Source organism: Diceros bicornis, chromosome 19 (assembly GCF_020826845.1).
Source record: "Diceros bicornis minor isolate mBicDic1 chromosome 19, mDicBic1.mat.cur, whole genome shotgun sequence".
Classification (NCBI taxonomy): Eukaryota; Metazoa; Chordata; class Mammalia; order Perissodactyla; family Rhinocerotidae; genus Diceros; species Diceros bicornis.
Window position 1 is genome coordinate 1,836,392 of NC_080758.1, and position 25,776 is coordinate 1,862,167.

Consider the following 25,776-nt stretch of genomic DNA (forward strand, 5'->3'; position numbering starts at 1 on the left):
AATGCCTGACAGAAGAGCCGGCCCAGGCGATGAGGGGTGGGATGCTCCTCCAGCTGGGACTTGTGAGAGCAGAAGGGGGGCCCTGCAGCAGATGTGGGAGCAATCACAGATACACTGCAAGAATCTATAACACGTATGTGAGATGACATACCTGTGCTTTTGAAGTCCATTCTCTTGAGGGGGTCTCTCCCCAACTTTGCCAATCCCATTACTTTTGCTGGTGTCCACACGAATCACTCCAGTGATTCTCTGATTTGCCTCTGAAAATTCCCCAGAAGAGTTATCAGAATCAAAGCCTGCACAAGACAAGCAGAATGGTAATTTTCACAGGACTCGGAAGATATGAAAGCCTATCTCCAAGAACTCCAACTACGCAAACAGAATACCTGAAGCTCTAAACTGTTTTCAATTGACACACTTCGGAATAATTAACTCTGCTTCCCGTGAACTAAAGGTGGAGGCAGAGGAGGCAGGAACACTTTGGGGAGCTTCCCCAGTGAGAACATCCACTCAGAATCAATTTCCAATGTCGCAGGTTCCTTGCATGCCGGGTGTAGACTGCCGGCTGCCCTGAGTGCAGCTTTAGGCACTAGAACACAACTGTTCACTGTTTTAGTCAACGACTCATACCATTCCGGGCGAGCCACCTCTACAACGTTCAGACCTATCTCAAGGCTGCAGTGTGTTCTGTCTTTGCACAAGGTTTTCGGTCATGCTCTGCCTCTTGTTCTAAAACACAACCCGTTGCAGTAGTTTCTAAGGAACGAGAACACTGAGCCATGCAAACGCGCTGCCAGAATCTATCAAAGCAGCGAACAGCAACTGAAATAGCAAATGACTGGTCTGAACCTAGAGACCATGCCATGTAAACGGAAAACTGCAGAAAAGTTTAGGACTTGTGTGAAATACAGGTGTGCGTCTTCTTGGACCACTCAGTTCTCCGAAGAAGAGTTATACCACACTGGGCTGTGACCCTTCTCCACCAGGAGGGCTTTCTCCTGAAGGACCACCGACTGGGGAAAAAGGAAAACATGCTTCCTTTCACTTCAGCCAATACAATCACTGAAATACTCAAGTTCTGCTCCAGAACAAGCTAGAGCAGGAGCTGCAGCTGGCAGGGTGCGTCCATTCCAGCTCGGGGAGGGGTTTCCTAGACTATTTCAGTGAAGACACAGCGTTCACAAGGAGCTTGGGGTCCCACAACAGCCCCTCATTTCACAGAAAGAAAAGCGAGGCTGAGGGCATAAGGCCAGGCAGGTAACTGTTGTCAGACCCAAAATGTAACCAAATCTGCTGTGAAGCTTCCCTGAGAATAAGCAAAAATATCTTCGTTCATATTCTTCTACATTGACAGAGTCACAAAATGTGGTATTGAGATTTATCACACGATGATTTTGAAAGGATATATTAAAAATGAACCTCTTACATGATCACTATTTTCTGAAATAGCATGTCACCTCTAATTTTTGCTATCTACTCCAAAAGCAACATCTAGTTAATCCCCAGCCTAAAGTTAGCTTGAAAATGTTCCCTCCTTAAGGAAACTCTGTCCTGCAGGACCTGGGCCCCACTGCCTTACCCCAGTGTCCATCTCCATGGACCTCCTGCAATGCTGAGATTCCAGGCCGCCACCGTTAAGTAGAATATTCATTTAAATTAGAATCCGAATACGTGCCCAGGAAAACAGGGCAACACATCACTGAAGTCTTGTCTCAAATAAGCCAACGCTATGTAAACAGGTTAAACATTTTTAATATACAACAAGTATTTATTGTAGAAAAAGAGAAAATACAAAGAAGCAAAGGAGAAACTTGAAATCACCTGTAATCTGGTCTCTCCGAGATACCCACTACTAACAGGTCAGGCTGTGAATTTTTGTAGTCCTTAATCTGCACATATTTTTCATATACTTTAAAACCTTTTATTTTAATGGTACTGATTCTTGGAGGAAGTAATTGCCTATTGAAGCCATTCATGTAATAACTGCTGGGTTTAATCAGAGTTACAGAAATCAGAGTTACAAAGTAAGATCAATGTTACAGACAGTGAAGCAGGCAGGATTCTGCATCTTATATGGGTATTTCACTACACTGGGAGACTTAATATTTTTCTTCTTTCTATTATTTGTTTTGGAACCAAAGGACTGAGGTGAGAACTCATTTTCACCTAGCCATCCACCTCTTCTGCCTCCATCTCAGGGACACACAGAAAAGTGCTGCCAGGCCCAGAGGCAGAGACGGAGTCCGGCCAACACCACACCACCTAGAGCTCAAGTCCTCTCTAGGGAAAAATCTCTGGGAAAAGTTCAGAATGGTCAGGAGTGTCGGCTACACTGGTTCCGGGAGAAACGGACCTTCACATGAGACCCCTAGGAGGGAGCGACACTTCGAGGCCAGCCTCTCTTGACGTGGTCACCCTGCAAGGGCCAGGTGGCCCGAGGGCCTGATTTCCTGACAACCACTCCACTTGGTGGGAATTCACCTGCAAACAATTTCTGATGCCTGTGCAGGTGGAGAGACAAATTCGTCTCCTAAGACCCACCTCCATGGGCTCTGAATCATGCAGATGACTGAACACGGCAGCCTTTGAAAACCACAGGAGGGCAGTGCCTCCTTCTCCTTGGGTTTGGACAAGAATAAGTCAGTAATCTCGTGCTGCCAGCCCATCACCCTGCTAGGCCTCTTCGCTGGCAGGAGAAGCACGGCTGGTGAAGGACGACAACCCCTGCAAGCGTTCAGACAGGGTCTGTGAAATGGAAGTTCTAAGAGACAGCAAAGCGGATCCGGGGGAGCAGTCAGAGCCATCAGGAGGAATCCTTCGTTGTGCTGGGCTCCATGTCATTTCGGCAATAACTACAGAGGTGGCCCCTCTGACTGCACTTGGAAAAATCATCACTAAAAACCTTGCCTGTAGTAATATTTCAAAGTTGCTATTTTTATATTCCTATACCTAAGGAGGAGCGAATGGACTAGATTAGTCTCCTGAAGTCCCTTTCCACCAATAACAGTCCTCAACAGAAAAAAAAAAATGATATTCCAAATGTTGACGATGAGGGATGGAGGGTAGAGAATGAATGGCCGTCTTGAACTTTACGAGTTTTGGGGCCTCCTGTGGTTCTTACGCACTTGTTCCTTCAGGCGTTCAAGGCTTGCTCCCAGTGCTGGGGGAGGAGGGGCTGTCCTAAGCAGACATGCACTGACCCAGCCGAGCCCACCCGCCCCCAGCACGTACAAACACACACGCCCGCCCGGCAACACGCTCTTCTCAATCAGGCACTCACCACTGTCTCTCCAACTACGGGCTGCGCACCACTGCTTAAAGTGGTCATGTGAAAGTGAAAAATACCTGAACTTTGAGACAGTTAAGAGCTATTGTGAAAGCAAATAAACTGCCTATTTTTTGGTATACTTTAAGCAGTGCGAGACAAGATATAGTGATAAGACAATAATTTTTTGATCATTAGGTATAAATAATATAAGAATTCTGACCATGTCACTTAGGATCCAAATAAAAATATTTACACCCAGGGCAACTCTGTTAAAGACTAAAAACTCAGTTGCCCTTTCTTGTTATCTCCTGTGGTCCAAAGCTGAGTTTTTTCCCCAAATCTGGGAGAAGGCATATGCTTTTACTAAAAGTCAGTGCCTGGGAACATGTCATCTCTTTCTTGCATGGCTTTCCTGAGCAATCCTCATGTTCCAAATGCTAAGTGACACTTCGATCCGAGGGTTCTGCGCTCACATCACAGTCTCTGAACCATCTTCTCTTTCCACTCACCTGTGACGGCATCAAAGAATTCTTCCTCACCGTTCATCCTTCAGTAGCCAGGCTCCTTCGTGCCTGATCTGTGGTCTTCTACTGAATCATTGTACTGGATCTACATCGACAGTATAAGTAATTTTATACCATAAACTTTTTTTTTTGATAAAAATCCAATAGGCACTGGAATCTAAGAGGAAAAAAATTTTTGACTTAACATTCAGAAATTTTATGGTTTAGAGACATTTTTTAAATACTCATTCACCACTCGTGAAATCAGTCTCAATTACATCTAAGCAAAGAAATAAAATGATCTCATAACAGATGCATGATTTCTAAAAATATAAATGAGAGAAAACATTCATAATATAAATATCCATCAACAAATAATAGATCAATAAGTAATCATTATTTGAAGAGTTATTTTTAAAAATCATTATCTATAGTTGAATAAGAAAACAATAAAACGATTAATTTGGGGAAAGTCACGTCGACAGTTTGAGAGGCAGGTTAGTTTCAGTGAGGTGCTCACACATCAGGGGCTCAAACACATCTCAGCAAGTTTTGCCGAAGGTCACTGCAAATCTTTATCAAAAGCTAGAACAAGTGGTTATAAATAAATGCAAAATTATGATATTTATTTATTTATTTTTTTGTGAGGAAGATCAACCCTGAGCTAACATCCATGTTAATCCTCCTCTTTTTGCTGAGGAAGACCGGCTCTGAGCTAACATCTACTGCCAATCCTCCTCCTTTTTTTTCCCCAAAGCCCCAGTAGATAGTTGCATGTCATAGTTGCACATCCTTCTAGTTGCTATATGTGGGACGCGGCCTCAGCATGGCCAGAGAAGTGGTGTGTTGCTGCGCGCCCAGGATCTGAACCCGGGCCGCCAGTAGCGAAGCACAAGCACTTAACCGCTAAGCCACGGGGCCGGCCCAGCAAAATTATGATAAAATATTTGTTTCACATCAACTTTAAACCAATTTTCAATTCTAGAGAATCAGACTGCTGTGTAAGTTAGCTGCTATCAGCATAAACTGAAATCAACTTAAATTTTCTCAAAATTATTTTAGCTCAATATTTGAGTAGAACTCATGCATATTAACTTCTGCCATCATGAAGAGCGGTATTTTATAAATGGCAAAAGATTGAAGCATAAGTTCAGCCTTGTCCCAAAAGGTTGGACTTTTTCTGACAATGAGTAGAATCCTGTGTTTAATTGTGCAGCAGTGTAAAGATGGGCTCTCCTAGTTCTGAGAGCAGTGAAGGAGCAGGTAGTCCCAAGGGAAGGACACGCCCTCGCTCCTCAGAGTGGCTATATGGTGCTTGGTGACACCTCCAGCGTGGCTCATGTCTGGGCTCTGTCCTGCAAATACGTGAGCTTCCACAGTAGAAAACAAACTGGCATTATTCCATCACTCCTTCCCTGAAAGACTCTTGCAGAGTTTCCTTTTTCTTTCCCACCTTCCCAAGCAGCCCAGGAGAACCAGGCACTTCTGCAGTTTCTGGAAACACCCCTACAAAGCCTCACTCGCTAGTCCATGATTTGTTTTCCTTTGCAAGTTAGAGAAGTTGTTGTTACATACTTCTAATTCCTCTCTGATACTACAGGTCCCACATACAACATCCAGGAACCAGAGTTCCCTGGAGGAGAAATGGCTGAATGCAGGACTGGGACCCCTCTACAGGCAGCAAGACTAGTGGATCCTGTCAAAAGACTCAGGATGAACCCACAGAGGCTTCCACTGCAACAATGAAACAATCTGAGCACCAATAAACTGCCATAGACTGGAACACATCCTATATATTTAAGTCCTCAAGTTCATAAAGATTCTGAAAAAGAAATTAACTGCTTACCACTGGATGATGCCAACACACTCTTTTGAAGACTAGTAAACTATGGGAAAACATGAAGCCTTCAACCTGCCTTTCCTGAGCAGGCCACCTGTAGCACTGTGTGGCCAAATGATAGAGGTGGGGTGTGTGACTTTATAGAAGAGTTCTAGCAAGCTGATGAAGAAGCATTGCCACTGTACAACACGGATGGATTACCGCGTCTGGGCACGGACCACCAAGGGCTGCTGCCATCCCAGAACCAGATGCATTATGTGCCTCCCGGTGGAAGAGCATGCTGCCACCTCCAAAGCAGTCTTGCCGAGAAAATCAAGGCAAAATCCGGCCCAGCCTCCAGCTTTAACCACCAACTTAAGAAACACAGAGAACAGAAGAACATGCTAAATTTCACCATGAAGACACAGTCAGCAAAATCCAGACTCTGGGGGAGTCTACAAGACAAAACCCAGTTTCTTCAAGCAATAAATCACAAAGAGAGAGAGAAAGAGTGCTGGGGAGATGGAAGCAGCCATGAGGAGGGCAGAGCTGGCGGTTTCACAGGTGGCACACCTAGTCATGTGAACTATAAGTCAAACTACTTCCTAGGGAACAGTCAGCAAAATCCAGACAGGATAAACCTGGTTTCTTCAACAAATAAATTAGAAAGAAAAAAAAGAGAGCGACAGAGAGGTGAAGGGATATTTCACAATCTTGATTGAGTTTCATGGGTATATACATATATCAAAACTTATTTTACACTTTAAATATGTGCAATTTAGTGTGTGTCGATTATACCTCAAAAAAGATACTTAAAACGTATGGGTGTCATAATAGCATTTTTAAAAAGAGGCCTTATCTTTTAGAGCTACACACTGAAATATGTACGGATGAAATGACATCATGTCTGGGATTTCCTTCAAAATAACTTGGGAAGAGAGGGTGGGGATGATTCGTGGAACAAGATGGGCCATGAGCCGGTAAACTTTTGAGGCTGGGATTGGGCCCACAGGGGACCGTTACGCTATTCTGCCTGCTTTCTGTACATTTAAAACCTCCCATAATAAAAGACATGTTAAAAGCCACAGTGTTTGCTTTTTTATATGCTTCATCACCCATAACGAAAGTCCTAATGCTAACAGTCAATCAATTAAAACGTATGGAAAGTCTTTAAAATGAGGGCGTAAGATGTTAGGTTGGACAAACACTGAAGACACAGGCTTGGCTGACGACGGGGACAGTGACATGACCACATGGATCATGTGGTCCAACCACCCCACTAAGGAGCTGAGCCCGCCCAGGGAGCCCTTTCCCACAACACCACATGAACGTTCCACGAGGTCACGCCGATACTTGCACAGCAGCCATCAGACTCGCTCACATTTTGCAAGTTCAATAATTAATTCCAACACAGTCTTAAGGTAATTCCTGAAAGAATTGCCATTACAGCCACCACACATTTTATCTTCTTCATTTTACCGAATAACAACTACCCACTGCTACAGACTATCAACACAAAACAACAGTGATCTCATTCATTCATTCAGCAAACATTTGCCAAGAGCTACCGGTGCCATGCCTCACGGGGTGGAGCTCAGAGGAGGGCCTCCCCCGGGGAGGCTCCCCAAGCGAGTGACCCTGGAGCTGGGCCAGAGTGAGCATGGCAGGCAGGGCGAAGGGGGAGGCAGGTAGCTCAGGCTCCCTGGCACCACAGACGCCCATGTGGTTGAGGAATGCCCAGCCCTGGCCCGGTCCTCAGTCCCTCCTCACGTCTGCCCTTTCACTTGACCTCTCCTCAGAAACCTGGTCCAGCATGTGGGGACCCCAGCTGCCCAGAAGCCCTGCAGCACCTTCACGGTCAGCCCACGGGCTGAGTCATCTCTGACCCTGGACAGCAGGGGCCCCGCCCCCAAGCCCAGCCAACACAGCCCTCAGAGCGGGGCGCAGGGCTGTGTGTCCACAGCCCTCCCAGGGAAGAAGGCTGTGAAAATTAGGCCTTGTCATTCAGCATTCTACCAAAGTGGAGGAATGTACAGGAAGCCAACTGGTAAACAGCATCAACCAAAAGGCAGAATGTAGTATTTCCTGAATATGTTCTTCTTCATGCAGATTTTATGGTGCAATCAGAAAACAATCCATGAAGACAGTATTTCAGGAAAGGACTTCCTTTCTTCTTTTTAATTAGCTCTTTCTGGTCAACTGCTTCCTTTTCTTTCTTTCTTTCTTTTTTTTTGTGAGGAAGATCAGCCCTGAGCTAGCATCCATGCTAATCCTCTTTTTGCTGAGGAAGACCGGCTCTGAGCTAACATCCATTGCCAATCCTCCTCCTTTTTTTTCCCCCAAAGCCCCCCAGTAGATAGTTGTACGTCATAGTTGCACATCCTTCTAGTTGCTGTATGTGGGACACGGCCTCAGCATGGCCGGAGAAGCAGTGTGTCAGTGCGCGCCCGGGATCCGAACCTGGGCCGCCAGTAGCGGAGCGCGCGCACTTAACCGCCAAGCCACAGGGCCAGCCCCCAACTGCTTCCTTTTCTAATTAGAGAAACACCCAGAAAATTGAGCTTGCCTCCTGTCCCCTCACCATCCTTCCCCACCGCCCTTGGTCCCAGGGGCAACTCCAAGGGGCTGACCAAGCCCCAATGAGGGAAGGGGTGAGGGAGGTAGGGGGCTTATTCTCTCTATGTGGGGTTTGCTCCTCTTGCCAGGGGCACCATCGCTACAAGAGCCCCCTGCAGACTGCAGTGAACGCTCGCTCCCAGACCCTTCAGGGGGACGCCAGCCCAGGACACCCCACCATGCCTTCCAGTTTCCCACAAAACGCCCACTCCCTTGAAAAGAGCCCCATTCAGCTCTCTTTAAGCTGCCCACTCTGTGTCGGCCTGTACTTCCACGATCCTGGCTCAAAACGCAAAATGTCCCACCACCACTTATATGAATACTTGCACTCAAATCTTACAAATCCATCCTTACATTTTTCTTAGAAAAACAGATCTAGTCATTTAGGAATAAGCAACTGGCTAAGAGCCTGGGGACCCAGGGGTTAATCTCCATGGTCAACTCGCTAAAGAGTCGAATTGTGTGTTATTTCTCTTCTCTATAAAAACTGGGTGAGGCAGCCTAGATGTGATCTTCACAAAGTATGAAAAGTTCACAAATAATATGAAAACTTCTAAACCCACTTTGGAGGCTAAATATCAATTCTGAATTTAAACTGCCCAAAATGATATAAATTCTATTTAATAATTTAAAAATACATTAGCAAGCAATAACCAGACAGAAGATAAGAAAGGAAAGAGAACTTGAACAACACAATCCATCAACTAGATCTAACAGACACACACAGAACACGCCACCCAAAAACCACAGTACATACATTCTTCTCAAGGGCACGTGGGACATTCTCCAGGATAGATTATACGTTAGGCCACAAACTGTGACTTAATAGATTTAAAAAGATAAATGCCATACAAAGTATCTTCTCTGACCATAAGGGGATGAGTTAGAAATCAATAACAGAAGTAAAACTGGAAAATTCACAAAATTGTGGAAATTAAATAACATGCGCTTAACCAATGAATCAAAGAAAACAATCACAAGGGAAATTAGAAAATACTTAGAAATGAATTAAAATGAAAACACAATATATCAAAACTTATGGGATGCAGTGAATGCCACGCTAAGGAGGAAATTTACAGCTACCAACACATTAAAAAATAAGAAAGATCTCAAATCAATGACCTAACTTTACAACTTAAGGAAGCAGAAAAAGAAAACAAATACCAAAGCTAGCAGAAGGAAGGAAGTAATAAATATTAGAGCGGAGATAAATGAAATAGAGAATAGAGAAAATCAATGAAACCAAAAGCTGGTTCTTTGAAAAGATCAAAAAAATTGACTAACTTTTACCTAGATGGACTAAGAAAAAAAGAGAGAATACCCACATTACTAAAATCAAAAATGAAAGTGGGGGGCCGGCACCATGGCTTAGCGGTTAAGTGTGCGCGCTCCGCTGCTGGCGGCCCGGGTTCGGATCCCGGGTGCACACCGACGCAGCGCTTCTCCGGCCATGCTGAGGCCGCGTCCCACATACAGCAACTAGAAGGATATGCAGCTATGACATACAACTATCTACTGGGGCTTTGGGGGAAAAAACAAATAAATAAATAAAATTATAAAAAAAAAATGAAAGTGGGGACATTACTACCGATTCTACAGAAATAAAAAGGATTATAAGAAAGTATTATGAACAATCAGATGTCAAAAAATTGGATAAACTAAATGAAATGGACAAATTCCTAAAAACACAAAACTTCCCAAGACTAAATCATGAAGAAACAGAAAATCTGAACAGACCAATAGCAAATAACAAGGTTGAATTAGTAACCAAAAACCTCTTGACAAAGAAAAGCCCTGGACTTGATCATGGCTTCACTGGTGAATTCTACCAAACATTTAAAGAACTAACAACAATTCTTCTCAAATTTTTCCAAAAATTAAAGAGGAAGGAACACTTCCTAACTCATTCTATGAAGCCAGCATGATCCTGATACCAAGGCTAAACAAAGACACTACAAGGAAAGAAACTGCAGACCAATATCCCTTATGAACATTGATGCAAAAACCCTCAACAAAATACTAGCAAATCGAACACATTAAAACACATTCAGGGCCAGCCCCGGTGGCCTAGTGGTTAAGTTCGTTGCGCTCTGCTTCAGCGTCCCAGGTTCAGTTCCCAGGTGTGGACATACACCACCTGTCTATCAGTGGCCATGCTATGGTGGCAGCTCACATACAAAAAGAGAAAGACTGACAACAGATGTTAGCTCAAGGAGAATCTTCCACAGCCAAAAAAAAAAACAAAAACAAAACTCATTCAGCAACCCATTAAAAGGATTATACACCCTGACCAAATGGGATTTATTCCTGGAATGCAAGGATGGTTTAACATACAAAATCAATCAATGTAATATATCACAGCAACAGAATGAAGGGAAAAAACCCATGATCACCTCAATTGATGCAGAAAATCATTTGACAAAACTCAACAACTTTTTACGATAAAAACACTCGACAAACAACTAGCAATATAAGGACCCTACCAGAACATAATAAAAGCCATATATGGAAAACCCACCAGGAATATCATACGCAATGGTAAAAGACTGAAAGCTTTTCCTCTAAGATCAGGAACAGGGCAAGGATGCCCACTTTCATCAATTCTATTCATTATAGTACTGGAATTTCTAGCCAGGGTAATTAGGCAAAAAAATAAATAAATAAAAGGCATCCAAATTGGAAAAGAAGTAAAATGTTCTGCAGATGATATGATATGTTTGCAGATGATACGACCTCATATATAGAAAACTCTAATGATTCCACCAAAAAAAACTGTTAGAACCAATAAACAAATTCAGCAAGGTAGCAGAATACAAAGTCAACACACAAAATTCAGTTGCATTTCTATATGCTAACAATAAACAATCTGAAAAGAAAATTACAAAAAGAATTCCATTTACAATAGCATCAAAAAGAATAAAATACTTAGTAATTAACAAGAGGTGAGAGACTCGTACAATGAAAACTCGTACAATGCTGAAAGAAATTAAAAAAGACATAAATAAATGGAAACACATCCCATATTCATGGATTGGAAGATTAATATTGTTAAGACGTCAATATTACCCAAAGCAATCTACAGATTCAATACAATCCCCATCAAAATCCCAATGGTGTTTTTTGCATAAATAGAAAAACCCATCCTAAAATTCATATGGAATCTCAAGAGACCCCGAGTAACCAAAACAATCTTGAAAAAGGAGAACAAAGCTGGAGGACTCACACTTCCTGATTTCAAAACACACTACAAAGCCACAGTAATCAAAACACTGTGGTATTGGTATAAAGATAAACATACTGACCAATGGAATAGAATAGAGAGCCCAGAAATAAACCCTTGCATATATGGTCAAACGATTTTTGACCAGAATGTCAAGACCATTCAAGGGGCAAAGGACAGTCTTTCCAACAAATGATTCTGGGAAAACTGGATATCCACATGCAAATGAAGTTGGACCCTTACCTTACACCATCTACTGCAAAAGTTAACTCAAAATGGATCAAGGACTTAAATGTAAGACCTAAAACTAAAACTCTTAGAACAAAACATGAGGCAAAAGCTTCACGACAATGCCAAAGCTTCACTGGGTTTGGCAATTATTTCTTGGATATGTCACCAAAGGCACAGGCAACAAAAGAAAAAAATAGACATACTGGACTTATGAAAATTTTTAAAATTCATGAATCAAAAGACACTATCCACAGAGTAAAATGGTAATCCACAGAATGGGAGAAAATATTTGCAAATCATACATCTGATATGAGATTAATATCCAGAATATATAGAGAACTTCTAAAACTCAACAACAGAAAACAAGCAAGCTGATTCAAAAATAGGCAAAAGACTTGAATAGACATTTCTCCAAAGAAGATATACACATGGCCAATAAGCACATGAAAAGATGCTCAACATCACTGATCATCAAGGAAAAGAGGAGCCGGTCCAGTGGCATAGTGGTTAAGTTCGCGCACTCTGCTTTGGAGTCCTGGGGTTCGCAGGTTCGGATCCCGGGCATGGACATACACACCGCTCATCAAGCCATGCTGTGGCAGCCTCCCACATACAAAACAGAGGAAAATGGGCACAGATGCTAGTTCAGGGACAATCTTCCTCAGCAAAAGGAGGAAAGATTGGCAACAGACGTTAGCTCAGGGCCAGTTTTCCTCACCAAAAAAAAAAGAAAGGAAAAGAAAATCAAAGCTACAGTGAGATACCACCTCACACCCATTAGGACGGCTCCTATCAAAAAACCAAATAAGCATTGCCGAGGATGTGGAGAAATAGGAACCTTTGTGTACTGTTGATAAGAATGTAAAATGGTGCAGCCACTGCAGAAAACAGTATGATGGTTCCTCAAAAAATTAAAAATAGAATTACCATATGATCCAGCAATTCCACTTCTGGGTATATACCCCAAAAAACTGAATGGAGGATCTTGAAGAGATATTTGTGCATCCATGTTCATAGCAGCACTATTCACAATAGCTGAATCATGGAAGCAACCCAAGTGTACATTGACAGGTGAATCGATAAGCAAAATGTGGTCCATCCATACAATGGAATATTATTCAGCCCTAGAAAGGAAGGAAATCTTGACACATGCTACAACGTGGATGAACCTTGAGGATGTTATGCTCAACGAAATAAGCCAGTCACAAAAAGACAAACACTGTATGATTCCACTTATATGAGGTCCCTAGAGGAGTCAAGTTCACAGAGACAGAAAGTATAATGATGGGTGCCAGGGCCTGGGGGAGGGAGTGGATAGGGAGTCAGTGTTCAATGGGGACAGAGTTTCAGTTTGGGAAGATGAAAAGAGTTCTGGAGATGGATGGTCATGATGGTTGCACAACACTGTGAATGTATTTAATATGACTGAACTGCACACTTAAAAATGGTTAAGATGGTAAATTTTATGATATGTATATTTTACCACAACTTTTTAAATCAGAAAAAAATACATTAGCAAGCAGTAAAAACAAGAAATAAACAATTATGCACAGAGCTCAAATGCACTAGCTGCTAAGCTTACACTGTATTACGCTGAAATGGTAAAGTTCTCATTATTACCAGTGATAGGATTCTTTCCTAGAAAGGACCCCGAAACCCCATCTAACACTCCAGCTTTCGAGACTGTTTCTCCTTCTGACAGTTCAAAGTAAAGCAGCACCAACTCTGTGGCTCATGCCCAGAGGGAAGGACAACGTGGTCAGGTGAAATCAGGGAACTGCAGAGCCATGAGGGGCAGCAGCTCAGGGAAGCAGATGGATTTGGAAACCGAGGCAGGGGATGAGGAAGAACTGGCCAGGGAAATCCAGAGAAAGGATTCCACGAGGCCTGGTCCTTCCCCCACAGAGGTCACACCTAGAAGGTGAACACAGGGCAGGCGTCCCCAAAGGAATTGCAGACCTCATGAGGGCCTAAGCTGAGAGGCAAAGCTTCACTAACTGGACACTTGCTCAAACCACTGGATGCATAAAATTGGGTTTCCATCAAGAACAAGTCAGAAACAAAACCGAGAGAGCAGGAGCCACACGGAAAAGTACACGTGTCACGATAGCAGTATGCTGCGTACACCACCACCTTACCCTTCAAGAGCACGGTTCACCTGTAAGGCTCTCACTGCCCTGCAACTCTTAAGGTCATGGCCAAACACATCCAGGAAGCCCGTCCACAGTGCAGAGAACAGCGGTGAGCCTAAGGCCAATGACAGAGCAAACAGAAGCATCGTCACATCCCCATGAGGCCTCTCCCTCAGGAGCAGCCTGGCAGGGACCAACCTAGCCACATCCCCTGAAGCTGGCCTGTCAGACGCCCAGAAAGATGCTACAGTCATGCTTAAATGTTACCAGAGTGCTTGGGCTGTTCCCTGGGGTGCCCACTAAGAACGTAAAACAAGTGTCACTTCTGAGCATGAAAGCCACAAAGTTTAACACATAATGGGTACAATTAGCTATCAGTAGGAATTAAAGAACAGAAGGATGGGGATGGGAAAATTAAACGGGGGAAAGTAAAACCAAGGCTGCTCAGTGATGTTAACTCACCCTAAGGAAATGCTGGCCTTGAGGGGGGCCCGGAGCCCCTTAGTCTTTATATGTCCACTTTGCAAAGGAAACCTACCTGTTACCTGGATGCCTAAACACCATGGCCCTACTGATGCCCACCATGCCACTGTTCCCAGTTTCTTTCTTTTGTTAAAAAAACAAAAATTAATGGCAACAGAGACAGCCCTGATGGCCTAGTGGTTAAAGTTCGGCATTTTCACTGCTTCAGTGGCCCAGGTTCGGTTCCCGGTCGCAGAACCACACCACTCATCTGTCAGTAGCTGTGCTGCGGCAGCGGCTCACACAGAAGAACTAGAAGAACTTACAACTAGAATATACAACTATGCAGTGGGGCTTTGGGGAGGGGGAAAAAAAAAAGATGAAGATTGGCAACAGATGTTAGCTCAGGGTAAATCTTTCCTAGAAAAGAAAAAAGAAACCTATTTCAAAAAAAAAAACTTAATGGAAACAAAGACTCAACCTGTGCAGGCTCCACAGCTGCACTGCGGAGCCTCCAGCCGCGTTCTAATGGCTCTGTCCAGTACAGCAGCCACTGGCTGAAGGGGACTCTGAGCACTTGAAATGTGGCTAGCTCGGGAGAGCAGGGGAATGTTTCCTCTTATGTAATGCTAATTAATTGAATTCCTTCCACTTAAAGAGCTGCATGGGGCAGTGGCATCCATCCAGGACAGAGGCCTCTAGGGCCTCGCTGGGCTGAGACACCACAGGGCGCTTCCACGCTGACTGCCTGGCAGCCCTAGAAAGCTCCCACGGCCCCACCAAACTGAAGGAGGACATGGAAAGGAGGCAGCGGTCGGAGTAGGCCGGCATTCCTGGTCTCTGTTCCTGGTCTCCATCCACAAACCCAGGCGTAGGCGAGGAGGGACAGAAGTGCAGAGCTGGCCCAACCCGCAGCTGCCTTCCAAAACTCAACCCGCTGGACGGAACAGAGGCAAGATCCTCAGGCCAAGCCTGCTATTTATTCTTATTTCCAAAACCACCTTGGATTTCTCAGCTCATACTCACTGAAACATGCTTTTTGCTAATTGCTGAGGAAAGATCAAGCCTTAATGTTCCTGTAATTGTAAAAGCTCAGCAGTAGAAAGAAATAAACAAGTCCTACTCTATCCACAAAGCCTTCTAGAAAGCTTAGTGTCCACACCGTCTGTCTCCGGCTCGCTGTCTACAGACACACTCTGTGCCTCAGTGACCATGGAAAGGAATCTAGAGTGAACTTTTGGACACTAGTTCCTTATATTTCAGCAGAACATGGTTAAGTCCACTTGTACATGGAGTTCTGGTAGAACGCCATTTTGAGGGCAAAACGAGAAAGCCGTGTGTTTTCCATCTGTGTAGCTTTCACAGTGTCTCGGCCTTCTTCTCCAGGCCTGTGTGGTCTTCCTTAGCTTGGGCTTCATGACAAAATCAGCTACTTGATACTTTGCGGAACTTCTTTACTCAAGGGTCTTCATTCTAATAAACTGGCACGACTGTGCAGGTGGCAGCCCTAACCCAGAAGGCCCTGCATTACATCCACACCAGCCAAGCGAGCCTACCAGTCATCACACGAGGACTGTGTTTGATTTTGTTAGGAGTTCGTGCCAGAAACAGAAAGTTTCTAGACTTGAGGAAGGTAAACGAACCTATCATGCTATGCAAACAGCTGCAGTAATCGCCAACTGTTTACCATTCTCCACTCCAACAGGGTGGCCTCGAAAGGCAGCAGAGGGTAAACCAGCCTGGCCCCAGGAGCAGTCGTGGGAGCCACACTTCCTGCGGGAACTCAGGCCAAGCCACCAGACTCGGCAAGCGGGAGCCTAGAGCCCCACCGTCCATGACAATCTCCCTCTAGTCCCTTGTCTCCTCTTGATCAAACCGATTTTTCAGTAGTGAGTGCCAAAAATATATCACACACTTCGAGGAACACGATCTTATAATCCAGCACAAAGTACTTCCAAACACACATGAGATGAATGTCAGCTCTTTTGTACAAACACATTTGTGTTAATCAACCTCGTCATTCTGTAACACAGAAAAAAGCAGTGCAAATGCAGCCTGAGAGAATGGGTGAGAAAGCTCTGGACAGGGAGCTGTGTCCACAGCCTACGGCCCTGTGTTCACAGAAAACCACAAGCAGCAGCCGCCACATGGGAGGCACCCTGCAGTGTCCTGAGAGCCCCAGGAAGAGCCACTCTTCCCTGCTGCTTGTCCGTCTCTGTCTCTCACGAGCAGAACCAAGGGCCCTGGTCAGCAAGGGGGTGCCTGCGGCGGCTGGAGGGCTGGGCGGTGGGGGAGCAGCGGGCGGGGGAGGGAGCCTGCTGCCATCCTGCAGGGCACCTGTGACTGCCCTCAGGGCACCCCACCACCGCACCTGCCACCACGAAGCGAGGCTCGCTGCCCTGCCTATGGCGCCCCACCTATGGCGCCCCGCCTATGGCGTCTATGTAGTTGGGCAGGATGCTTCAGATGCCATCTCCATCACTGTGCAGACTCCAGTTTAACATCCTCGCCCTTTTGCCTGCTTCCCTCTCCCATTCCAGGTCCTTCCTCATCACCTCTTGCCCAAGGGCCACCTGCTCAGCCCCCTAACCGGTTTCACTGTGCTGAGAAATCTATCATCCTAGTATCAGACCTGCCCCACTCACTGCCAACTATACTTCCCAGGCACTAATGGGAGTGGGTGTTTAAACCAAGGTCAGAGAAATTCACGAATTTGTAATCCTCCCCTCAAAAAAAGAGAGACAGAAAGAAAGAAAAAGGAAAAAATTGCAAAATTCTGTTTGAGCTCATTATTTTTCCCCAGGAAGATGACTCAGACTCTTCATTAAGTTCTCAAAGGGGTCCTTGATCCAAAACAGGGTTATGACCCCACAGTGGGTCCCAAGAGCTGGCAAGCACACCAGCCACACTGGAATCATGGGAGCACGTGACCCACACATCCCTGGGCCTCTCTCCTGGAAGCCCGGATCTGGCAGATCTGGGGCTGGCCCTTGCACTTGCACTTTTTACAAAGTTCCCCAGGTTTTTCTGATGAGGAGCCAGGTTTGAAAATCCTGTGATGTTAACCAAGGAGCCTTCTACCCTGACAAGCACAGCATTCAACCCAAAGCACACTACCTCAGAGACAGAACCTGCAGCAGCCGCAGCACTAGAGGAGCTGGCACCCCAGCACGGGGGCCCCACCCACCTCCCTCCCTCCTCACACCTGCCCCACTCCCTCTCCTGTTACATTTCCCAAGTTAATGTTTCTTTGGCCCAGTGCCTAACTTACAGGAAGTCGGGAACAGGATGGCTCTGGTGCTTCTCCTCCTTCACAGTGTCTGATAGGGTGACCCCACGCCCCGGTTTACATGTGTCACCACTGTAATTCTTTTTTTTGTGTGTGTGTGTGAGGAAGATCAGCCCTGAGCTAACATCTATTGCCAATCCTCCTCCTTATTTTTCCCCCAAAGCCCCAGTGGATAGTTGTATGTCATAGTTGCACATCCTTCTAGTTGCTGTATGTGGGACGCGGCCTCAGCATGGCCGGAGAAGCGGTGCGTCAGTGTGCGCCTGGGATCCGAACCCCGGCCGCCAGTAGTGGAGCGCGGGCACTTAACCGCTAAGCCACGGGGCCGGCCCGCCGCTGTAATTCTTAATGGTGCTCCTTTTCACTCTCCAAAGTTCCCCGGTTTGGATATCAAATCATAGTCACACTGGTTTTAAGGCAATAGAGGAAGTCGCTTTCCAGTCAAGCTTGGTGGCACGAGGTGTCAGATTACAGCTGATCTTTGCTCACCTCCAGCCTCAGATCAGCCTTCTTTGCTCAGTAAAACACACAGCTGCTCACTTTGGGTATCACACCCTTCCCTCCCCTGACGGCTACCACCATCCTTTCTAGAATCTGGATCCAGCACAAGTTCCCTACAGACGGTTCTCACGCCATGCTCTCCCCTAAGAACCCCCCCGCACCAGCCTGGAACAAGTGCTTCTCTGGGCACCTTGTAGGGCTGGTGGTTCCTGCCCCTCTGGTGAAGGTATAAGCTCAGGGATCAGACAGGTCTGCCCAACCAAGAGCAACCCAGACCGCTGCCACTGCTGACATGTGACCCAGCACCCAGGGCCTCGGCGGTTTCTTCAACAGACAAGGAGGCACAGGGGCATGACACCCTGGAGAGAGTGCCAGGCTCCGTAAGCCCTCAACAGGTGTGCGCCCTTCCCTCCAGCCCTCAATCTTCAGGCCCCCAGGCTATAGAGCCAGGGGTGAGCTCAGCCAGCACTGAGCCTGGAGTTTGCGTCTCAAAATAAATCCTGCAAGTATTCCACTGACAAAATGAGAAAACAAGCAACGAGAGAGACACACGCAAACACCAGGCAAAAGTCTCCAAACATCCATGTTTCTCACATATAGCCTACTTGCACAAATCTAGATGGTACAGCCTACTACACACCTAGGCTGTATGGTACTAACCTCATGAGACCATCGCCATATATGTGGTCCATCGTTGACCAAAACGTGATTATACAGCGCGACTGTACAACTTCACGTGAACAGTCATAATTTAAAAGCATTATTGTAACTCATTTCAATAGAATGCAAATCTGCCTACCAAAGATTGCCTTGGCTTCGCTTCTAAATTGCATTTGTGTGTGTCTGTGTGTCATTGCTGGGTGGGGTAAATTTCAATGCTCTTAGGTGAGGGACTGAACGTGTACGGAACACCTATTACAGTGCCAGACACTCTCCGTCATTGTCACATATATTCCTCACAATGACCCATTTTACAAGCAAAGACCCTGGAAGCGAGAGCAGATAAGGAACTTTCGTCCCATCTAAGTTAGAGAGAGACAGGGCCAGAACCTGAACGCTCTCAGCCCGTGCTCTCCCCACAAACTCCCAGGCCAGGCTGCCTTCAGAACAAGCCTCGAATGGAACACATCAGCCACCCTGAAGAGCATCATCACTACTTTTGCTCAAAGACGTAAGCCCTAAATGCCTTATATCTGCCGCAGCCAAACTCCTAGGAAAAGACAAGGCCTTGGCTTTTCACAGGCATCCTAAAGAAATCATTTGCAAGAGGCAGCTAACTCCCTGCGTGAAGACAGTATAAGAGTGCATGATGGGCCGGCTACGTGGCTTAGCGGTTAAGTGCGCGCGCTCCGCCGCTGGCGGCCTGGGTTCGCATCCCGGGCGCGCACTGACGCACTGCTTCTCCGACCATGCTGAGGTCGCGTCCCACATACAGCAACTAGAAGGATGTGCAACTATGACATACAACTATCTACTGGGGCTTTGGGGGAAAAAAAATAAATATATAAAATTATAAAAAAAAAAAAAAAAGAGTGCATGAAATGTTTCAAAAACTTTGCCACCAAAAAAAGAAACGTCACTTTTGTAATTGGCTGAACATAACAAAATTTTTAAAGTTGAGCAAGTTTTAAGTACATAGCCAAGACTCATTCGCTAGCATTTCCTGGAGGGCACGGATAAGAGACACTAGGATGAAAGTCAAGTGGCACTTTTTAAAAATTAAAATAACACTCATCAAAATGTTAAACAAAGCAAGAGTCTGACCCCCTAAATGCACTAGAGAGGAGAAAAAGAACTCCCTAAGCATGCCCTTTACAGCGAACTGCACTAAGTCTGCTCAGAACTGAATTCAAAACTACAACCTGGTACTTGAAGCCATGTACATCATCATCCCTGCTCCTCCAACTCACCCTGAACACAATGAACATAGACATTCCCACTAACCGTGGAACTAGGAGGCAGGTGGGGTAATGCAGCAAAATCTCGGATAGCCAGATGGAAATTTACTTTATTTTAGAAAAAATAAAATGGTTGTATAAAAACTCATGCTCACAAAAAATGAAAATCTATTAGTTATATATGCTGTGAGAAACAAAGTTCTGACAAACAGCAATGCAGCACAATTGGAATGTTCTAAAGAAAAATGTTAAGGGGACATTGTAAATGAAAATCTTGGTTTTAAAGATAGTATGGAGAGGTATTTAAGGGTGTGAACTCCAGAGCCAGACAGCCTGGGTTCAAATCTCTGCTGCATAACTTCCTACTGTGTGATTCAGAGTAAGTTAGTTAACCTCTCTGTTCCTCAGCTTCCTTACGGATAAACTAAGCATAGTGTTAGCACCGGCCTGTAGGTTGTCATGAAGACCTCATGAATAACGTGAATATAATGTGCTTATCTTACCGCAGTCCTAGAACAACAATTGTTACATATTATCATCACTCTTAAGCTGTTATGAACAGGACACCTGAGGCCAACAGGAAAGGTAAATTCTCCTACGGAGACTCAGTCATCCATTTGCTCATCGTTATGTTTTAAATGACAACACCGTGGCAGGCACTGTGCTGGACAAGGAGGAAGTGCAGCCGATAAGTTTCCTGTCCTCAGCAAGGGGAAAGAGAACTAACCATCTGGGGCACCTACTATGTGCTGGGGACTGCTGGAGACAATCGCTTCATCTGCTCCTCTCATCGGCCCTGCCGGGTCAACGGTACATGTCACAGAGGAAGGAACGGAGGCTGGGAGAGAAGGGAGAACCACGCCCAGCCTACAAAGTCAGCGAGGGCCTTCCGCCTCGCCCCACCGCAAAGACAGCGGGTCCTGTGCGGGCCCCAGGACACCGCCACTCTGGAGCTGTGTCCTCTCAACATCTCCAGTAGGTTGGAGAGGGCATGCAGCCCTCAAGCAGGCACAGAGTGGGCATTCCAGCAATGTCTGTTGAACCCAACTGCACAAGACCACGTCTCCAGAGGCGCAAGGGCAGTCCCAGAAAAGGGACGAATGCGCAAGCTGCTGGCTCCCAGTCCAGGGCCCGTCCTAGGCTGACCGATCAGGATAAGAACCCCGGACACGAGCACAGCTCCCAGGGGGTGACCCTCACACTCATGAGTGCCGGGAACATCCTACCACCACCGAGCTTTCCGCCAGCATAACGCGGGAAGACTGATTTGTGAGTACCCAACAGTCTTGATCTGGCTTATAAACTTACAAAGTCTAAAGACTTATTCTCCCCTGGAGAAAGAAGGAACCTTTTAAAATCAGATCACACATCTAATGTAGCTAACGCGTGTTAGGTAAAGAGCTCTCAACAGCACTATGGTCAGCTAAGGTTGACAGATTGGAAACAAAGCAAGGGTGGGAGGCGGACACCCGCACAAAACCTCCCAGGACGAGATAAACCCACAGGTGGTCGCCTCAGGGAGGGGAGGGGCTGGACCACGAGTGGGAGACCGACTTTTCATACTGAGCCCTTTCTTCCTGGTTGACGCGGGCCAGTTACCCTAAACACACAGGAAAAGCCAGGGGGTCCGCACGCCACCCGACGCTGCCCGCCCATCGAGCCCACCCTCACTGGCCCCTGACCGCTAGGAGCGGCGGCAGGCCGCCCCCGCCTCCGAGTTCGCTCCAACCCGACTTCCGGGCGCAGGCGGGGGGCGAGCAGGCCGGGGGGCGGGCAGGCCGGGCGCCCGGGGCCGCAGTTGCCCGGCGACGCGGGGTCTCGGCGGCCGCCCGAACCCAGGCCCGCCAACCCGCCGTCCCCGCCGCCGGCCGCCAACTTTCCTCCCAAGTTTCCGCGGGGTAGGGACGGGGCCTGAGCCGGGGCGGGGGTCGGGGCCGGGGCGGGGGCCGGGGCCGGGGCCGGGGCGGGGCCTAGCCGGCGGGCGGTGGGCGCGGGGCTCCGGCTCCGGCTCCCCCCAGCCCGGCCCGGCCCGGCCTCCCCGCCCGCCCGCGGCCCAGGCGCGTCCGCCCTCCCGCCTGAAGCCGGGCGCCGCTCGCCGGTGACGCGGAGGCCGGGCCGGGGTCACTCACCTGACCGCAGTCCCTGCGACGCCGGCCGAGCCTCGCTGCCCGCCCCGCCCCCGCCCCGCAGGCCCGCGACCCACTGACACCGAGGCGGAAGTGCGGCCGGCCGCCCCGCCGACTGACAGCCCGCGCCCGCCACTCGCCGCGCCCCGCACCGCCTCGTCGGTCTCCGCCCGCCCAATCAGCGTCCGGCCCGAGGGCTGCGCCGGGAGGCGGGACTATGCTAATCGCCTAGCCGGAGCTGTACCTCCCTCCGGCCCTCGGGAGTCCCGCCCACACGAAGGAGTGGCAACGCGTATGGCCAATCGCAGCATGTGAAGGCGGGATTATGCAGATATTGACCCCAATGGGGCGGGAGGGAGGGAGGAAGGGGCGTGGCTGGGCGAGCTGAGTTTACAAACACCGAGTCAGGTGGTCTCGGCGCAGACGCTCGCGGTCAGGTGGCTCTCTGCGATCGCCGCTCCCAGCCCTTTGAGGCAGCGGAGGCGGGAGTCATCCTCTCAAAGCTGCCCTCCTCAGCTCAAGCATCTTGCAGGGCATCCCCCAATCCCCACCCTCCTTGGCATGCCATTCACTGCTCAACAAAACCCGGCGCCTATTTACCCTCTGGCTGCATCCCTGACCGTTCACTCTCCTGTTTAAAAACCTTGGGGGCTCCCACTGACCTGTAGTGACTCCGTGGTTAAGCCTAGAAGCTCTGGAGTTAGACCCGGAGTTTGCATGCTTACCAGCTCTGTAGCCTTAGGCAAGTTAACTAACCTCTCTGAGCCTATGAGCACCCAGATTTTCCTTTGCAAACCAGGTTTCTCCCACCTTCATCCCATTTGAATCATGGGTCTGGTTTGGGGTGGGTGGAGTAACATGATCCAGGCTGGCTGCTCAGAATCACAGTGATTGGTTCAGGGATGAGCAGGTGACAATGTCCTGGCCAGTGAGGGTCAGCCCTGGGACTGTTGCTGGGCGTCAGAGAGCTCTGGCCACAGGGAAGGCTGAGGTCAAATGACTCTCCCATCTGCTTACAGACCTCCCAGAACTGGGCTGGGTGATAGGAAGATGTAAGTCTGGGGCTACTGATGGGCATCTTGCCACCGTGAGGGGAGCAGGCACCTGGGAATGAAGCCAACCCAGAGGAAAGCAAGGGCAAATACCCCTGGGTCACCTGGAACCAGCTGCACCTTAAGCAAGCTCTATCCTAAACTTTTCAGTTATATGAACTATATATTTTTTTCTGCTCAGGCCGGTTTGAGGTGGAACCAAAAGAATAAATCGCCTGTGACTATATGGTGCATTCTGAAGGTCCCACTCATTGCTACCTCTTCCACAAAGCCAGACCCACTTGGGCGTCTGCACTGCCCCCTCAGAATGTGTTTCCCCATTTCCAGCAAGAGCAGGGGACTGACACACAGGTTGCCTTAGTGGGACTATGGGTGCCTTGAGGGCAGGGGCAGGCCTTGGCTGCCTCTGTAGCCCCCATACAGACCCTTGTGCCCCCAGAAATATAGGGGCATAAGTGAGTGGATGGGGCCTCTGTGGCAAGGGTGGGTCCCAGAAAGCCAGTCGTCCCCCATCTCAGGGGCTGGCCGCAGTTCACCAGTGGGCCCATTGTCAGCTGGCACCAAGACGTGCAGGGACTGAGAAGGAGCTCTCCCAGCCTCTGCTGAAGAGAGAAATCAGGAGGGAGGCGGGGCTGGGCCTCAGAAACAAAGGCGTTGCCATGGTTACTTCTGAAGAAACCGACTTCAGCGGGCGAGGGAAGGGTGTAGCGTGCAGGCCCCCGAGCCAGGACAAGGACAAGGCCAGTTGCCACGGAGAGGCTCCGAAGCTTCCCTTGTGGGCCTGGCTGGAGTCCAGCACAGGGTCCCGGAAACCCACCACCCTCCCTGCCAAGTCTCTAAGACTCTGACCCCCATGCAAAGGACACGCCCCTGAGAGGTTTAACCTACCCACCACCCCTTGGCCGTGAACTCTGGGGGCGATTGCGGCATCAGAGAGCTCGGGCCAGAGGAGAGGCTGGGGTCCAATGAGCTCCTGTCTGCCCAGGGACCACCCCAGGGCTGAGCGTGGCAGTCTCTGCCTCGGCCCTGGGGGTGGGAGTGGGGTCTGACCCTGGATGAGCCCTGCTGCCTGGATGTCCGCGTTTACCCCCTTTGAACAGATGCAATAAACTGGGCTCCCAGGGTCGGCTGCTGCTTCCTCCTTCCTGGTTCCTGTGGCTGGAATTGGGCAGGAATCCCCCTTCAGTTGGTGGCTGGAATGAGGGTGCCTTGGGACCAACTCAGGAGTGTTTTTCGTGATCTTCACTAGGTCAAGAGGCCAACTGCAGAGGCAAAATTCTCCAGGAATGGGATGGAAGACAGGAGCAGAAAAGGAGAGAGACAAAGAGGGTTTGGGGCCACGCAATAATGCTGGCGATGATGGTGACAGCTGAAATTGTCGAGTGCCCCGTGGTTTACGTGCCTCATCCAGCTTTATGTTTACAACAGCCAATCGAGTAGATACTGTGTGTCACCATTCCCACTTCACAGATGAGCAGACTGAGGCTCACACAGGCAAAGTGACTCGCCCTGGGCCTGCAGCCAGGAAGTGCCCAGGCCCAGTGCGGTCTTGCAGACCAGCAGCCTGGCATGGCCCAGGAGCTTGCGAGGAAGGCAGAGCCCTGCCCAGGCCTCCTGGACCAGGATCCGCACTTGAACAAGGTGCCCAGGTGTCCCTAGGTGGCTGGGACCTCTGGGGGTCTTGTGGGTCACGATATCAACTGACTACCTGCCCCATGGTGCGGGGCCGTCACAGTGTCCCCCCTCCATACTGAGCACTCGGGCCTGGCTCAGTCCCCAAAGCCATCTCAGGACACCAGAGATCCATCCACGTGTGTGATCATAGACTTTGAGAAGTGCTGGGCTAGTAAATAACTTTTGGGGTATCTGCTCCCACCAGCACTGCTCTCAGATCAGGCCGACCCCAAGAGTGAAACCCATGGTCACGTCTGTCGTGACCTTCCCCCTACCCCAGGCATGGATGATTGGGGTCTCACTGTCCCAACTCCTTCTGAATCGGAATCAGTTGGTGTCATGGCCCATGAGCCCCCCGGTGGCAGCCCTGCCTCCCCTCCGTGGGTGGCTGACACTGTGGACGTGAAGCCTGGTGTGCTGGGTTCTGGAGGTCCCAGCCGCGTGGGAACACGTGCCCTTGCTTTGCCCTCGGGAAGCACATTCACGTGCGTCGCCTTCCTTCCTTCCATCTCACCATGAGGAGGCAGAACAGAGACTATTGCTCCCCCTTCAGATGGGGAAACTGAGGCTCAGAGAGCAGAGCAGCTCACCCTGGGCCACACTGCAGAGCGGGGCAGTGGTGCCAGCCCTGCCCACAGCCCACTGCTCTTTCGCCAACTCCACTCTTACCTCCCCGGTGGGTTTCCAGGCCTGGGCTGGTCTCTTTGTCTCTGTCTGCGGCCAGAGCTGCGCCGTTAGCTCCCACGGGCCGGGCATCCAAGAACGTTCGATGCTCAGCCCTGCTGACCGGGCCTTTGCCCCTGGCAAGGCCTGGCCCGAGGTTCATTCCTTTCCCTGCCACCCCTTGGGCCTTTGGAGAGGACATTTCCCTGCTCCCTTCTGTGGAATGCTGGGGAATCTTCTATCTGGATGCAGCCTGGGCGGCCAGAGGGCAGTGGCCTCCAAGGCCTGGCCCCAGCCTGCACGTGGCCCCAGCTGATCCTTC

General features: G+C 48.5%; 1 protein-coding gene across 6 annotated transcripts in view; it reads right to left on the bottom strand.

Moving 5' to 3' along the window:
* Positions 1–22,136, bottom strand: part of OSBPL2 (oxysterol binding protein like 2) — a 48,170-nt gene extending 26,034 nt beyond the window's left edge. The window contains exons 1-4 of one of the 6 annotated variants that reach the window (XM_058562354.1): positions 22,069–22,083; positions 13,796–13,904; positions 3,778–3,949; positions 152–296 (exon numbers count right to left, since the gene is read on the bottom strand). In XM_058562354.1, coding sequence (XP_058418337.1) covers positions 152–296; positions 3,778–3,814 — 182 coding nt within the window. In that variant the 5' untranslated portion in view covers positions 3,815–3,949; positions 13,796–13,904; positions 22,069–22,083. Of the gene's footprint in view, positions 1–151; positions 297–3,777; positions 3,950–13,795; positions 14,786–22,068 lie in introns of those variants that run through there. The other 5 variants (XM_058562353.1, XM_058562355.1, XM_058562352.1 and 2 more) reach the window with 5 other exon arrangements.
* Positions 22,137–25,776: the final 3,640 nt, after the last annotated feature.